Below are 15,378 nucleotides of genomic sequence, written 5' to 3'. Positions count from 1 at the left end.
ATTCTACAAGAGCCCTTTCATCCAATCTAAATGCACAATCCTAAGCTTCCAGTATGTAACTGCTGGAATAGCACTTGGAAATAGCACTTGGAAAACTGTGGCTCAGTTGTTGTTGTTGTTTAGTCATTTAGTCGTGTCCGACTCTTCATGACCCCATGGACCAGAGCATGCCAGGCACTTCTGTCTTCCCCTGCCTCCCGCAGTTTGGTCAAATTAATGTTGGTAGCTTCAAGAACACTGTCCAACCATCTCGTCCTCTGCCGTTCCCTTCTCCTTGTGCCCTCCATCTTTCCCAACATCAGGGTCTTTTCCAGGGAGTCTTCTCTTCTCATGAGGCGGCCAAAGTATTGGAGCCTCAGCTTCAGGATCTGTCCTTCCAGTGAGCACTCAGGGCTGATTTCCTTCAGAATGGAGAGGTTTGATCTTCTTGCAGTCCATGGGACTCTCAAGAGTCTCCTCCAGCACCATAATTCAAAAGCATCAAGTCTTCAGCGATCAGCCTTCTTTATGGTCCAGCTCTCACCTCCATACTGGGAAAACCATAGCTTTAACTGTACGGACCTTTGTTGGCAAGGTGATATCTCTGCTTTTTAAGATGCTGTCTAGGTTTGTCATTGCTTTTCTCCCAAGAAGCAGGCGTCTTTTAATTTCATGACTGCTGTCACCATCTGCAGTGATCATGGAGCCCAAGAAAGTAAAATCCCTCATTCCATTTCCTCCCCTTCTATTTGCCAGGAGGTGATGGGACCAGTGGCCATGTTCTTAGTTTTTTTTAATGTTGAGCTTCAGACCATATTTTGCGCTTTCTTACTTCACCCTAATTAAGAGGTTCTTTAATTCCTTCTCACTTTCTGCCATCAAAGTTGTGTCATCTGCATATCTGAGGTTGCTGTTAATGGAGCCTAAAAATTGCATTTGCCTTTACTGCAGCTGCCTCACTTTTCCGGCTCACCTTCAGCTCACAATAGGGTTGCAATCCCTTTCATACATCCTTCCCCCCACCCCCTAGCCAGGTATCTCACCTCTTCTTTAACAAAACCAGTCATTTCCCCCTTTTTATCGTTTAAGAGATTAATCTTCTCAATTTTATTTCTTTTAAAAACACACACATAAAATGGCTTGTGCTGGTTTTCCCAATTCCAGTACACATTTTTTAAACCATTCCCATTAAAGCACCATTAAAAAAAAAGAGTTATTGCCTGCTGTCTGTCCCCCCCAGAAAAACTAAACGTTAAGAAATGAGAAACAAAATTAATAAACGTAGTGTACCAGATGTGATTGTTAAAGTGACAGGGCCCAGAAGGACCCAGCTGGAAGATGGCACAGCGCATCCCATTCCCATCCCTGCTTTCCTCAAGGAGCAGAAGAGTGTCGGACAGTAACTGTGCAACGGCAGGCAGCAAATCAGTTCTCTAAGCACAGTCCCTCGTCCTCCGCTGCCTGCCCTGGCAGGCAACTTTATCAAGCATGAAGGGCAGCTTCTTCTTCGACAGTCAGCTCCTGCAGGGTCACTTCTTCACAGAGGCCAGGTAGGCAAACCAGAAGAGGGCCACCAGGTTCCCAAACAGCACCTGGAACTGTGTTGAGGAGGAATTTGGTTAGAATTTAAGTTCTGACCTACCACGTTCACCTCCCTGGAGGTGCTGTCGGGGACTGAACCCGGGATCTTCTGCATGCAAAACAGAGGCTCTACCCAGGGCCAGCCCAAGGCATTCTGGCAAACCACAAAATGGAGCCCTTCCCTGGCAGGGAAGAAAGGGTGGGTGAAGATCTACATGGGTTAGAGCGTGGTGCTGATAACGCCAAGGTTGCAGGTTTGATCCCTGTGGGGAAACAGATGCCTATTCCTGCACTGCAGGGGGTTGGACTAGGATTAGCATTTCCCAAACTTGGGTCTCCGGCTGTTGTTGGACTACAACTCCCATCATCCAGGCTGACCCTATCTGCCCACAGACTGTCTCGCCAGAGTGGTGCATGCTCTAGTTATCTCCCGCTTGGACTACTGCAATGCGCTCTACGTAGGGCTACCTTTGAAGGTGACACGGAAACTGCAATTAATCCAGAATGCGGCACAATTCAAAGTGTTGGTGCTGACCTTTAAAGCCCTAAACAGCCTTGGTCCAGTATACCTGAAGGAGCGTCTCCACCCCCATCGTTCAGCACTGAGATCCAACGCCGAGGGCCTTCTGGCAGTTCCCTCATTGCGAGAAGTGAGGTTACAGGGAACCAGACAGAGGGCCTTCTTGGTAGTGGCGCCCACCCTGTGGAACACCTTCCCTTCAGGAAATAAGCAGCTATCCTATCTTTAAAAGACATCTGAAGGCAGCCCTGTTCAGGGAGGTTTTTAATATTGAATGCTGTATTGTTTTTAACACTCGATTGGGAGCCGCCCAGGGTGACTGGGGAAACTCAGCCAGATGGGCGGGGTATAAATAATAAATTATTATTAGTAGTATTAGTATTAGTATTATTATCCAGTGGTCCTGTTAGCTAGGGATGAGAGGAGTTGTAGTCCAACAACAAAATTTGGGAAATACTGGACTGGATGATCCTCCCAAGTCTAAAAATTCTATGGCTCTGTGATTCTACATCAGGAACAAGGGGAGAGATAAAGATCTACATTGGGATTTGCTGCACTAGTGGATTTTGCTGCCTGAGGCAGTCTCCTCACCTTGCCTCATGGCTGGGCTGGCCCTGGCTCTACAACGGAGCTACAGCCATTCCCTTTAAAACACGGGAAGCTGACTTACCGAGTCAGGCCACTGGCCACTGGCCATTGGCCCATTTCCCACAGCACTGTCTGCACTGACTGGCAGCGGCTCTCACAAGGCTAAGGATTGAAACTGGCACAAGGAAGTTGCCTTCTCATTGAGCTACGGCCATGGCTACCTTTCATAACACCAGATGCACTATAAGTTCAGAGATGGGGGAAACCTGTGGCCTTCCAGGTGTCGGTGGCCTCCAACTCCCATCATTCACAGCTGCCCTTCATGCTGGCTAGAGCTGATGGGATTTGGAGTCCAGCATCTGGAAGCTCCCGGTTATCCCAGCCCTAAGAGGACTGATACTTTCATGGATGTACCCTGAACCGCTTGGGAGACATGCATGCGAGGACTGAATGCCTGGAGCGCGTGGAGGGAATCGTGTGGGTCTCCCCCCCCCCCGGCTCAGCACCCCATGGAGTGGGAACCGCCCCCCCCCCCCGACCGAAAAGCGAGTCCTCTCACCTGCATAGGCACGTAGTTCAGATTGATAAACTGGACCGGCGTCCACACCTTCCAGTTCATCTTGAGGGATGTCCAGTAGCTGGATTTCATCCTTTTGACGAAAGCAGAGGTATCCTTCCCCTGAAAGACACGGATAAACTGAGCCAGAGGAGGCCTCGAGGGAGGGGGGTGGACCAGGGGGATGTCCTGCACCTTTTCTGCAGTGGTTCAAGTCCCAGCCAACCCAGGTCCCAGGGTTGGTGCTGACCTTTAAAGCCCTAAATGGCCTCGGCCCAGTTTACCTGAAGGAGCGTCTCCACCCCCATCGTTCTACCCGGACAGTGAGGTCCAGCTGACGGCCTTCTGCCGGTTCCCTCCCTGCGAGAAGTGAGGTTACAGGGAACCAGGCAGAGGGCCTTCTTGGTGGTGGCGCCTGCCCTGTGGAACGCCCTCCCATCAGATGTCAAGGAAATAAACAACTATCTGACTTTTAGAGGACATCTGAAGGCAGCCCTGTTTAGGGAAGTTTTTAATGTTTGATGTTTTCTCGTGTTTTTAATATTCTGTAGGGAGCTGACCAGAGTGGCTGGGGAAACCCAGCAAGATGAGTGGGATAATTAATTAATTATTATTATTATTGGCATTCTAGCCTCACAACAGCCCTGTGAGGCAGCTCAGGCCAAGAGAGAGAAACAACTGGCCCGGGATTCACATAAGTTATTCAGCAAGGTTTATAGCACCACTTTATCAGCAAAAACCAAGTCGTTTACATTTTATTTATTTCTTTTTTTAAAAAAAGAAGTGTATACTGCTATATCATTAAAAGAAAAACAGAGCAATAATAAACTAAGCTAAAACTGTATAAAACGGACATCATTGCCTGAAGGATGCGTTCTTAATTGCTCGCATAGTAAGCCTGACAGAACAGAAAAGTTTGCAGCAGGTGTTTAAAATAAGATGCCTGCTGAATCTCTACCGGCAGGATATTCCACAAGCCTGGACCAACGATACTAAAGGTTATTGCTGGCTGTTGGTTGGTTGTTTCTTCTTGTTGTCAAATGAGCCTTAGCAACTTGAGGAATGACCAGTGGTGCTCCTGCAGATTATCTGGGCAATCTAGTTGGGATTTACAGTAAGGGCTCAGCCGGTCCTTGAGGTATCCTGGACCTACGTTGTTCAGGGATTCACATTTTAGGATCATAGAATCGTACAGTTGGAAGGGACCCCAACGGTCATCTAGTCCAACCCCCTGCAATGCAGGAATCTCTAAAGCACCCACAACAGGTGGCTACCCAGACCCTGCTTAAAAACCTCCAGTGAATGAGAATCCACAAACTCCACTGTCAGACGTCTCTTACAGTCCGAAAGTTCTTCCTGGCATTTAGTTGGAATCATCTTTCTTGTATCTTGAAGCCCTTTGTTCGGGTCCTACCTGTTATGTATTCAGTGGTCTGTGTTTGCCTGAGCTTGAGTCTGGACTAAGGATTCTGAGGCCCTGTGTTCTGATTCAAAACATGATATCCAATCACAGAACATTTCAGGATTTGGGCCTCTGCCATTGGCCCTGAAAACTCTGAGTCACAATTCGCAGCTTGGAAGTTTAGACAGCCAATCATGTTGGGAGTGGGAGTGGCCCAGGCCTTCAGAAACGTATATAAGCAGTTGTTTTGCCCCTGTTGCCCAGTTCTGTTATTTCAAGAATGGTTTTTGCTGTTATCACTGTGCCTTGCCTTGTGGGAACCCACCTACACTTCACTGTTAGCATTCCTGCTCTGTGATTGCAGTCATAGGATTGTTTGTCTTTCACATGACGTGGTATGTTTTGACTCCACAGAGCGGGAAGTGATGGAGACAAAATATTTGTGTTACTGTGTTCCGTGAAGTGGGACTATTGTCCTTTGTTCTTTTTCTTTTTGCTGTCTGATGCTAGAGAGGGAGCCATGTTGCAGTGCTCCGTGCGTGTTTATATGTAAATAAAGTAGATTAGCCAAAACGCTGAGTTGCTGAGGTCTGTTACGCATGATGCGCAAACTCTGTGGATCCCTAAGTGTGCCGGTGTCGGTTGGCATCGGTCGCTGTGATGTTCGGGCTGAAGAAAGCTTATGAAGCTCCTGAAAGATCGACCAGGAGGGAGGGAACATGCCAGTCGGGCATGTGTCTCTGCCAAGGTCCTACTCGAGTGTAGGCTGAACTCCTGACATTCACTACCCTCCTGAGCAAGAGGAGAAAAGTTTGCTCCACATACAGCCACCGTCACCACCACCCTGATTCGAGCATCAACTGATGGGCACAAGCCTTTCCATCACAGGGCAGACCCAGGGATATACCTCCAGCAGGTTCATGACGAAGTAGTAAAGCACTAGGAAGGCTGGGGCAACCACAAGCCGGTCCAGCAGGAGTCTCTTGGCGATGGAAACTGGCACATCCGATGGGAACCATCGCTCCAAGTAGAGGTAGAAATAGTGGCTCAGTGGCCCAGTGAAGAAAAACCTGGAAAAGCAGGAAGGGGGATAGGGGGCAGGAAGGGAGATTGTATATTGTTCATACAGACATCATTCTGCCTCTTCAAAAAATATCAGCTTAACTGTAAAAACTCGGCTCCAGGCAGTTTAAACCCCAGCAACAAAACCTATAAGCTTCCCCCATTCGCTGACCTGCTGTGATATCATGCAACCTCCTGGCTTCTAAGAGGAGAAGGGATTGTTCACTATTTCGCAAGATTATTTTACTACATCACAACCCTGGTCGTCAGAAAACCTCTGAGCCGATGTTAAAAACGATTTTTTTAAAAAGGGAAATTCAAAAGCATTCAACGGGTGATTAAAATCAATAGCAGCTAACAAGGAATAAAACATGTGTCAATTCGACATGCCTGGCTCAGCTGGCCTAAGCAAAAATTGTTTTCAGCGCTCACCAAAAAGAGAGCAGCGAGGGACATTTGGAGGGTGTCAACAATGGGCAGGGGGCTCTAAAGGGCAGCCATTGCCAGATAAATATTTGGCTGCAGGTCAGTGGTTGCAATGTATATGGGGAAAGGGGCAGCAGCTTTGTTCATGCAGGCTGAAAATGGTAATTCAATCACAAAAACATAAAGTGGTACCTTGGGTTAAGAACTGAATTCATTCTGGAGGTCCGTTCTTAACCTGAAACTATTCTTAAACTGAGGTACCACTTTAGCTAATGGAACCTCCCGCTGCCGCTATGCCGCCGGAGCACGATTTCTGTTCTTATCCTAAAGTAAAGTTCTTAACCCGAGGTACTATTTCTGGGTTAGCGGAGTCTGTAACCTGAAGCGTCTGTAACCTGAAGTGTATGTAACCCAAGGTACCACTGTATATGGGGAAAGGGGCATCCTTATTTCCCGCCCCCCAAAAGGCAAATTCCAATTGTGCTGGTCAAGAATGTCAGAGGAGCCTGGCTGCTGGATGCGGCCCATGGTCTATGTAGTCCAACATCCTTTTCTCACAGTGAGAAGCCTGCAAACAGGACCCAAGAACAACCCAAGCACAAGGGCACTAGACCCATCTGCAGTTTCCAGGAAATTGCATTCAGAAGTGTTACTGCCTTGCATAGTAACTATTGATAGCCTTATTCTCTTTTAAAGCCATCCGAATTGGTGGCCCTCGCCACCTCCAGTGGCAGCGAGTTCCACAGTTTAACTATGTGGTGAGTGAAATCTGGCTGTGGCCCTGCCAACCTCCCTATATTTCCAAACACGCTTTTGCACGCTTTGCAAACCTGTCCAGATCTGCCCTCGGAAGAATGGGGCACCACATTCTGGCCCCCACACTTACCCATAGATGAAGAACCTCAAAGGACCAGCCAAATCCAGACCTCTTTTCTTCTGGTTCTTCTCAATGATCTGAGCCAGGAAACTCCCAAGGGCCGAGAGGACTGCACTACAGGGAGGAAAGGAGAGAGCGTCTCAGAGGCCAGCCTGGGTCAAGCAACAAAGCCACTCCTGAGAAGACCCTGCTAGATCAGGATCCTGCCCCAAAGGGAAACCTGCAAGTCGGACCAGAGCACAACAGTACATTCTCCTCCTGTGGTTTCCAGCAACTGGTATTCAGAAGCATTTACTGTCTTCCAATGATGGAGAGGCCATTGTGGCTCATGGCAATCAATAGTCCTTTCATTCATGAATTGCTCTAGCCATCCCTGCCTCCTGTGGCAGTGAGTTCCACAGGTTAACTATGCGCTGAGCAAAGAAGTCATTTCTTTTCTCTGTCCCGAATCTTTCAACGTTCAGCTTCGCAGGATGTCCATGCGTTCTAGCGTTAAAATCTAGTTAAAATCACCGGGCCTAAGAAGAGGAATTTGGCAAACTGGCACCTCTAAGTTCCTCCTTGAGCCCCTGTCCTGATTGGAATCTCAGGGTGAGTCAGTTCATGCAATTGTAGGTTACTTGGAGAGATTATTAACACACTTCTACAACTCGTCCAGGATTTAACAGCAGCCTCGCTGGACCAGACCAAAGGTCCATCTCATTTAGCTTTGCCCAACCTGGTGCAATCCAACAGAACACATTTTTGTATCTTAGTTCCTCTGACGTATATGTTTCTTCCCACACTTTACCCTAGTCAATGAATCTCTGAGCACATTACTTGGTGGGAGAACCAGGTTGCAAAATTCAGAGAAGCGCGAATTTCAACAGATGGCTGAGTTTTGGTTCATGCATTGTTCTAGAGAGTGTGATTTCGGGGAAGTTTGCTTTCAACCTGGATAGCTCAGTTGGCTAGAGCAGGCATAGGCAAACTCAGTCCTCCAAATATTTTTGGGACTACAATTCCCATCATCCCTGTCCCATGAGGGATCATGGGAGTTGTAGTCCCAAAACATCTGGAGGGCCGAGTTTGCCTATGCCTGGGCTAGAGTGTGGTGCTGATAATGCCAAGGTTGCAGGTTCGATCCCTGCATATTCCTGCACTGCAGAGAGTTGGACTGGATTATTCTCAGGGTCCCTGCCAACTCTACAATTCTATGATTCTTTGAAATGAGAAAGGAATCCAATTTCTACCCAACCCCTATCTCCAGGTGAGCACCTGTGCAAAACACAAAAGGATCAACAGAAGCGTGGGTTACTGGGATTTGGAAATACTCCCAACCCCTTCATCTTGAGGTCTGCAAGAGCTCTCAAGAGATGGGTGGCAAGGGGACCCAAATGAGCCCTTGAGAGCTCAAGCACTTTTTGCTCAATACTCTGTCAAAGAAAGTCATCTCTTCAGCCAGAGGGTGCATTCAGCTTTGGGGAGCATTGCATTTGCTTTTCTGATTATAAGGCAAGAGCTTTTATCCCATTTTCAAACTTTCATTTTGCACTGTGGTGCTTGTTGCATCATGGAACTGCAGTTTTTTTAAAATTACCGTATTTTTCGCTCTGTAAGACACCTAGTTTTTGGAGGAGGAAAACAAGAAAAAAAATATTCTGAATCTCAGAAGCCAGAACAGGAAGAGGGATTGCTGCGCAGCGAAAGCACCAATCCCTCTTGCTGTTCTGGCTTCTGGGATAGCTGCGCAGCCTGCACTCGCTCCATAAGACGCACACACATTTCCCCTTACTTTTTAGGAGGGGAAAAGTGAGTCTTATAGAGCAAAAAATACGGTATTTTTATTAAGATTTTACAACAAGTTTTAGCATAATCAAAAATTCAAATTAGATTTTACATTTTCAGTTAACCTCCCCCCCACCCCCAACTTCTCTTTCTGGTTTATAGTATTTCTTCTGCATATAATTTTATATGCCTTATGTACTAAAATGAAAGTTGTACCTTGTTAGTCTGTTCTTAACATTTTAACCTCATTTTTCTATTTTCTATTTATATTTGTCCATTGTAAGTGTATTACTCGAATCCTGCAAGTGAGTTCATTTCAAAGCACTGTTTCCGTAATACATCATAAAATGTTCTCAATCCTTCTGAAGTCCTGGTTGTCCTTATCTTTGAGTCCCTCAGCTTCGCCATTTCATCGTATTCCATCAACTTTTCTTGCTACTGTTCTTTCGTTGGTATTTCATCGCTTTTCCATCTTTGAGCTAATAAAATTCTAGCCGCTGTTGTCACATACATAAATAGATTCTTCTTGTCTTTTGGTAAATCTTGACCTACAAAACCTAATAAAAACGTTTCTGGTCTTTTTAGCAAAGGTTATGTAAAACATTTTTTAAATTTCATTATAAATCATATCCCAATAATTTTTAATTATTTTACAATTCCACCACATATGAAAAAAGGTACCTTCCTTTTCTTTACATTTCCAGCACTTGTTGGAACTTGTTCTACACATTTTTGCCATTTTCACCATCTATACATTATTTTCATATACATTTTCTTTCAGCAATATACAATCCGTAAATTTTAAATTACTTTTCCCTAACTTTTCCCAATCTTCCATTTGTATATTGTGTCCTATATCTTGTGCCTTTATCTGGAACTGCAGCTTTTTGACTGATAAGTCACACAGAATCACACTCACATCAGTGGGCATGGTGTGATGTAACAAAGACCGTCACTAGGCATTGATGCTAATCCTCTGCCCTTTATGCTTCGGTTATAGGATTTTTCCTGATTTCCAACAACTCCAGAGGAGGCCCTTCTCTTAATCCTGCCACACACACAGGTGCTCTTGGTGGGCACATGGGGAAGGGCCTTCTCAGTGGCTGCTCCCAGACTGTGAAACTCCCTCCCAGGAGAAGATAGCCTGGCTCTGTCCTTGTACTCCTTCTGCCAGCAGGCAAAGGCTGTTTTACGCCCACAGGCCTTTGTGAACTGTCTTTTTTCCTTTTTCTTTCTAATGAAAGGGCTTTTATTTTTATTTTTTTTTAAGTCATATTTATTAAAATTTCCAAAAAATCCAAAATATAAAAAAGGGGGAAAAAGAAAAAAGGATATTTAAAACCTTATTTTCATTAACATCTTTCTAGGACTTCCCCACCCCTCCCCCCATTGTATTCCATTTCCATTAAGTTAATTCCACAAGTTTTTTTCCCCAAATTTAAAACTTATTATCTTTAACCCAATATTCAATTTAATTCATCTTATATAATCCCTTTCCCTTAAAATACCTTCTGTCAGCATTTAAATTTTCCCCCCCTAAGGACGACCCCAATTCCCTTCCACGAATTCCCCTTTTTAATACACACAAAAATTAAGAAGTGAAAAGAAAGTAAATTCAAAATATAATTTTACACCCTTTGGATTCCAAATCTCCCTCCCCCCTTTCCCGGTGTCGATCCCCAATGTCCACCAGTCTAACTTCTATCAGCCTGAGGCCTCACGTCCATGTCCGAATCCCTCTTAGCTCCACTTTGCCGGTTTTTTGATAGAACTTTTTTTAAGATTGGGTGTTTAAAGTTAAAGACTATCTTAAGAAAGTCCATTTTTCTTCCATCCAGACCTCTATATTTAAGAGTATAACTCAAATTCTGTTTCTTAATCCTTTTAAGTCTGAATGTCCCAAATGTTCTAACTTCCAGCTTAGTCCAATTCTTGTTTTCTTATATGTCCTCCCTAGCAGGCTTTTGGCCTTCCTTGTTCTTTTGCAGTAGTATGGCTCCTCCTTCATTCTCTTCCAAATCATCATGGGTCCCTTGTTTTCTTTCTTTTCCTGTTGCGCTACAAAAATATATTAGTTCATAAAACTTCTGGTTCCTCTACAGAGGTGTTATTTGTTCAGGAACAAAACTTACGTCAAGTCCCTTCCATTCTTCAATAGATAAGTCTATTGTCTCCTTTAGTGTTGAAACCTCTGTAGACAAAATAATGTTTCATTTTTGCAGCTTTCCCAGGAGATAAAATAGTTCAGTCCCTTTCCATGAGTATTTTTCCACTTACAGTCATTCTTGTAATGTCCAAAAGCCCCTCTAGGGGGATTATGGTAACTTTGTTTCCTTCCAAATCAAACCCAAAAGTCAAGCTAACTTGTATTCCTTATTTTCAGCTATTTTATATCCAAATTGTAACAAACCTGACCGGCAAAGTCCTCGTAACAAAGTTCCCTTTTTGTTCTCCAACTTTGACAGCTACTTTGACAGCTGTCGGGACGCGGGTGGCGCTGTGGGTTAAAGCCTCAGTGCCTAGGACTTGCCGATCGAAAGGTCGGCGGTTTGAATCCCCGCGGCGGGGTGCGCTCCCGTTGCTCGGTCCCAGCGCCTGCTAACCTAGCAGTTCGAAAGCACCCCCGGGTGCAAGTAGATAAATAGGGACCGCTTACTAGCGGGAAGGTAAATGGCGTTTCCGTGTGCGGCTCTGGCTCGCCAGATGCAGCTTTGTCACGCTGGCCACGTGACCCGGAAGTGTCTGCGGACAGTGCTGGCTCCCGGCCTATAGAGTGAGATGAGCGCACAACCCTAGAGTCTGGCAAGACTGGCCCGTACGGGCAGGGGTACCTTTTCCTTTACCTTTACCTTGACAGCTGTCAAAATCTCTATGTCTCTTCACCAGGCTCTCTCACGGATCTCTCCCGGTTCCCAGGGGGGTTACATTTTAGCTCATCCACTCTTCTCCTCCAGCACAGTTACTTGTAATTTCCCATTGTGGAATTAATAACTTTTATCAATAAAAAAGCAAGCTCTTCTCTCGACCTTAGTTGTCAAATCCTTGCGTTAAATTGTCTACAATAGGGGGGAGGCGGACTTCCTTTTTGCGCCCCCCCCCCCCCCCGCTCGTTCCAAATTCTGAAAAAAGACATTTTCCCTTTTAGTTCCGATTTCCAAATTACTCACGGGTTTTTATTTCGAGTCCAAATTTCCAAAGAAGAAGTCAGCGCTCTCCGCCGAATGGCATGCGGCTTCGCTCGGCAGGGGAAGCGGAGGACTCATAGCACTACGCCACCCCCCGTCCCCCGCTCCGGAGCCTTTAAAAAGGCTCCTTCGCGGGTCGGGAGGGGCGCAAACGGTGCCCGCCGAGTCACCAAGTCCATGGGCATCTGCGCCCATGGTTTCTGAGGGCCCCCGCATCGCCGGTGCGGCAAGACCCAGCCCCTGCCGAGCAGACTCCCTCCGGAGCTCGGAGGGAGTCCGCCATTCGGCTCTGGCGCCAACCCGGAAGTACCTAATGAAAGGGCTTTTAAGAGTGCCATGCTGTTTTTATTACCTGTATTTCAATAGATTTGTTTTATATAGTGTTTAAACTCTATTCCAGTTTAATTACTTTTTAAAGATTTCCTTTTATATGATTTTAGCTATTTGTATTTTATCTGTCTAGCTTTAATTTGTGTAAGATGCCTTGGGTCCTGGTCTGGGGGGGTAAAGGTGGGATGATGATGATAGTGCCAGGTTAATAATAATAGTCCCAGGTTACGAGGACTACCGATGGATTGTTTTTTTTCTGGAATCAAGGAACACGGAAATGAGTGTTAAACATGCTATATATCACATTAGTTTTCCAGAAGTGGCTTTTATGCCATGTGAAAGCTCAAGCAAAATGTGGGAATTAGCAGTTAGGCAAACTCTGGGGAAATGGAATTAACAGCTACATGAATGAAGCTGGACATGACCCAACGCTTAATAATTATTATTATTATTATTAATAATACTATTAATTTATTATTTACACCCCGCCCATCTGGCTGGGTTTCCCCAGCCACTCTGGGTGGCTCCCAACAGAACTAAAAGCACAATAAAACATCAGACATTAAAAACTTCCCTAAACAGGGCTGCCTTCACGAAACAACTCTTGCGCCCGGCTGGGAATGCTGTGCAGGCTAAGGCTGTTATCCTATATAAGCATACTTGGGTGCATAAGCCCTTTTCAGCCCAGTTAAGACCAGTTTCTCAGGCTTAGGATCTGGCTTCCACAACAATGCAATGTGGAGTTGGGCAAATCTTGCTTCATTCAGCCTGCTGGATCAGGTTGCGAAACCAGTCCTGCAAGACGCTGTTGGAGTTTCACAGAAGGTTCTAATCTGAAGGTTGAGATCTTTCAAACAGTTGAACTACCAGAGATTATTTCCAAATAAACCTGTTGGTCCTGGGATGGAACCTTTCAATGCAAATTAAAGCCGGCTTGCAGACTTTACATGCCCAACCAAAAAAAAAATACAGCAGAGGTTACATCTCAGCATGCAGAACTACAGTTCCTACGATTCTTTAATCGCCAGGACTATCACTGCAGATGGTGACAGCAGCCACGAAATTAAAAGGCACCTGCTTCTTGGGAGAAAAGCAATGACAAACCTAGACAGCATCTTAAAAAGTAGAGACATCACCTTGCCAACAAAGGTCCGTATGGTTTTCCCAGTAGTGATGTATGGAAGTGAAAGCTGGACCATAAAGAAGGCTGGTCGCCGAAGAATTGATGCTTTTGAATTCTGGTGCTGGAGGAGACTCTTGAGAGTCCCATGGACTGCAAGAAGATCAAACCCATCCATTCTTAAGGAAATCAGCCCTGAGTGCTCACTGGAAGGACAGATCGTGAAGCCGAGGCTCCAAGACTTTGGCCACCTCATGAGAAGAGAAGACTCCCTGGAAAAGACCCTGATGTTGGGAAAGATGGAGGGCACAAGGAGAAGGGGACGACAGAGGACGAGATGGTTGGATAGTGTTCTCGAAGCTACCAGCATGAGTTTGACCAAACTGCGGGAGGCAGTGGAAGACAGGAGTGCCTGGCGTGCTCTGGTCCATGGGGTCACAAAGAGTCGGACGCGACTAAACGACTAAACAACAACATTAAAGTGGTACAGTTGAGCTTTAAATATACAGCATGAATGCGGCCTAGGTCTAGGGGTGAGGACCAGCTTCAAATCCCCGCCCACCGCTGGGCGACCTCAGGCCAATTGCTCTCAACCTAACCTTCTTTGCAAGGGTGTTGCAAGGAGGTGATGCATGAAATAAACACACTGACCGTTGGCAACAGCAATAGTTGATAACACAAAACAAGCTCCGGGGGCAAAGGGCAGCATATAAGTGTAAGAAGATAAAATAGTTTGACATGGGAGAGTGACAACCAGCGCTCAGTTCTAGGAAGGGCAAAGTCAGGAAATTGCTTGCAAGAAAATGATACAGTGCCCTGGCCCATCTCTGCAAACAGAAGAATTAAGCCACCTTCCTCCAAACTGGTGCTGTTGAAATGCTACAACTCCTATCACCCTCCACCAGCGCTGTCATGCATTTTAACAAACCAGTAACATGTATTTCAAAAAGCAAAAGAAGATTCTTAAAAAATGGACAGACAAAACTAGTTTGCTTAAAATGGGTTTCCAGTGAAAACCTGCTTGCTTAGAATGGATTTCCAGTGAGTTCAACAGAACCTGCATGCCTAGGACCCCACGATTAGTTATTCACGTGGCTACTCTTAAGTAAGTCCTGCTGAATTCCATGGGGTCCTGCTGCGCAGGACTTAAGACTGCAAGATTCTAAAACAGGACTACCCGGCTTCTTAGGAAGCAAGCCCCAACTAAGTTCAATGGGACTTGCTTCCTAAGAAATTAAGTTTTAAGGTAACAGGAGGCTGTTCCTGGGCAGCCACCTGACTGAATGCTTACTCGGGAGTAAGCCCCACAGACTTAAATAGGTATTTCTCCGCAGGAAATGCGGTTTCCGGGGATTGGATCCAATGTCAGCCTTACTCAGAGTAGACCTATTGAAGTGAATGGACATCACCCGTTCATTCCAACGGGTCTCCTCCAAGTATAACTTAGTTGAACCGCAACAGTTGTTTCCAGAACACGTTTACTCGGGAGTAAATCCCATTGAGTTGAGTGGGGATCTTACTCCCGAGTAAAAGCATGCTGAGGTTCGCAGCCCACGCACCTGGAGACGGCTTTCGTGAGCACCGGGTAGAGGCGCAGCAGGAGCAAGTAGCGCGCCAGCAGCTTCTGGGGCAGCGGCCCCGATTCGGGTTTGGAAAGCGCCGGAGACATCGCGCAGACGAGCCGGACGGAGGAGCAAAGAAAAAAGCGCTCCGGAAGGTCCACTGCGCATGCGCTTCAGCGGCTGCCACCGAGAAGCTGGACTAGCCACGCCCACGCGGCGGTATCTACCCCCGAAATAAGCCAATCAGAGGAGAGAGGGCGGGCCTTACGACACAATAAGTGGGCGTGGCGTAGAAAGCAGGCGAAACAGTCACACACAAGAGTCCTAAACTTTTGCGCCTGGGAGGGGGGCGGAGCCGGACGCGAATGTGGGCGGGACGGTTAGCTGAGGCGAAAAAAATTAGCCAATGAAAAGAGGGATAAG

General features: G+C 46.2%; 1 protein-coding gene across 1 annotated transcript; it reads right to left on the bottom strand.

The window, feature by feature from the left end:
* Positions 1-1,053: 1,053 nt before the first annotated feature.
* PXMP2 (peroxisomal membrane protein 2) lies at positions 1,054-15,129 on the bottom strand. The gene is made up of 5 exons (XM_028709153.2): positions 14,953-15,129; positions 7,001-7,105; positions 5,534-5,696; positions 3,228-3,347; positions 1,054-1,577 (listed from the first exon to the last, which is right to left on the bottom strand). The coding sequence occupies exons 1-5, from the start codon at positions 15,060-15,062 to the stop codon at positions 1,509-1,511; spliced, it is 567 nt and encodes a 188-aa protein (XP_028564986.1). The 5' UTR covers positions 15,063-15,129; the 3' UTR covers positions 1,054-1,508.
* Between the last annotated feature and the right edge of the window lie 249 nt (positions 15,130-15,378).

The sequence above is a fragment of the Podarcis muralis genome, chromosome 16, assembly GCF_964188315.1.
Source record: "Podarcis muralis chromosome 16, rPodMur119.hap1.1, whole genome shotgun sequence".
In the NCBI taxonomy this organism is placed as follows: domain Eukaryota; kingdom Metazoa; phylum Chordata; class Lepidosauria; order Squamata; family Lacertidae; genus Podarcis; species Podarcis muralis.
The sequence above is the reverse complement of the archived record's forward strand: the minus strand, read 5'-3'. Positions and strand labels throughout refer to the sequence as shown.

Bases quoted from the DNA above. Each gene is read 5' to 3' on its own strand.
- PXMP2 (XM_028709153.2), bottom strand. From the start codon at position 15,062: ATGTCTCCGGCGCTTTCCAAACCCGAATCGGGGCCGCTGCCCCAGAAG. The intron at 7,106-14,952 runs GTGCGTGGGCTG...TCCTCCCTGTAG, and splicing joins CTCACGAAAGCCGTCTCCAG to TGCAGTCCTCTCGGCCCTTG. The intron at 1,578-3,227 runs GTGAGAGGACTC...TCCTCAACACAG, and splicing joins TGAACTACGTGCCTATGCAG to TTCCAGGTGCTGTTTGGGAA.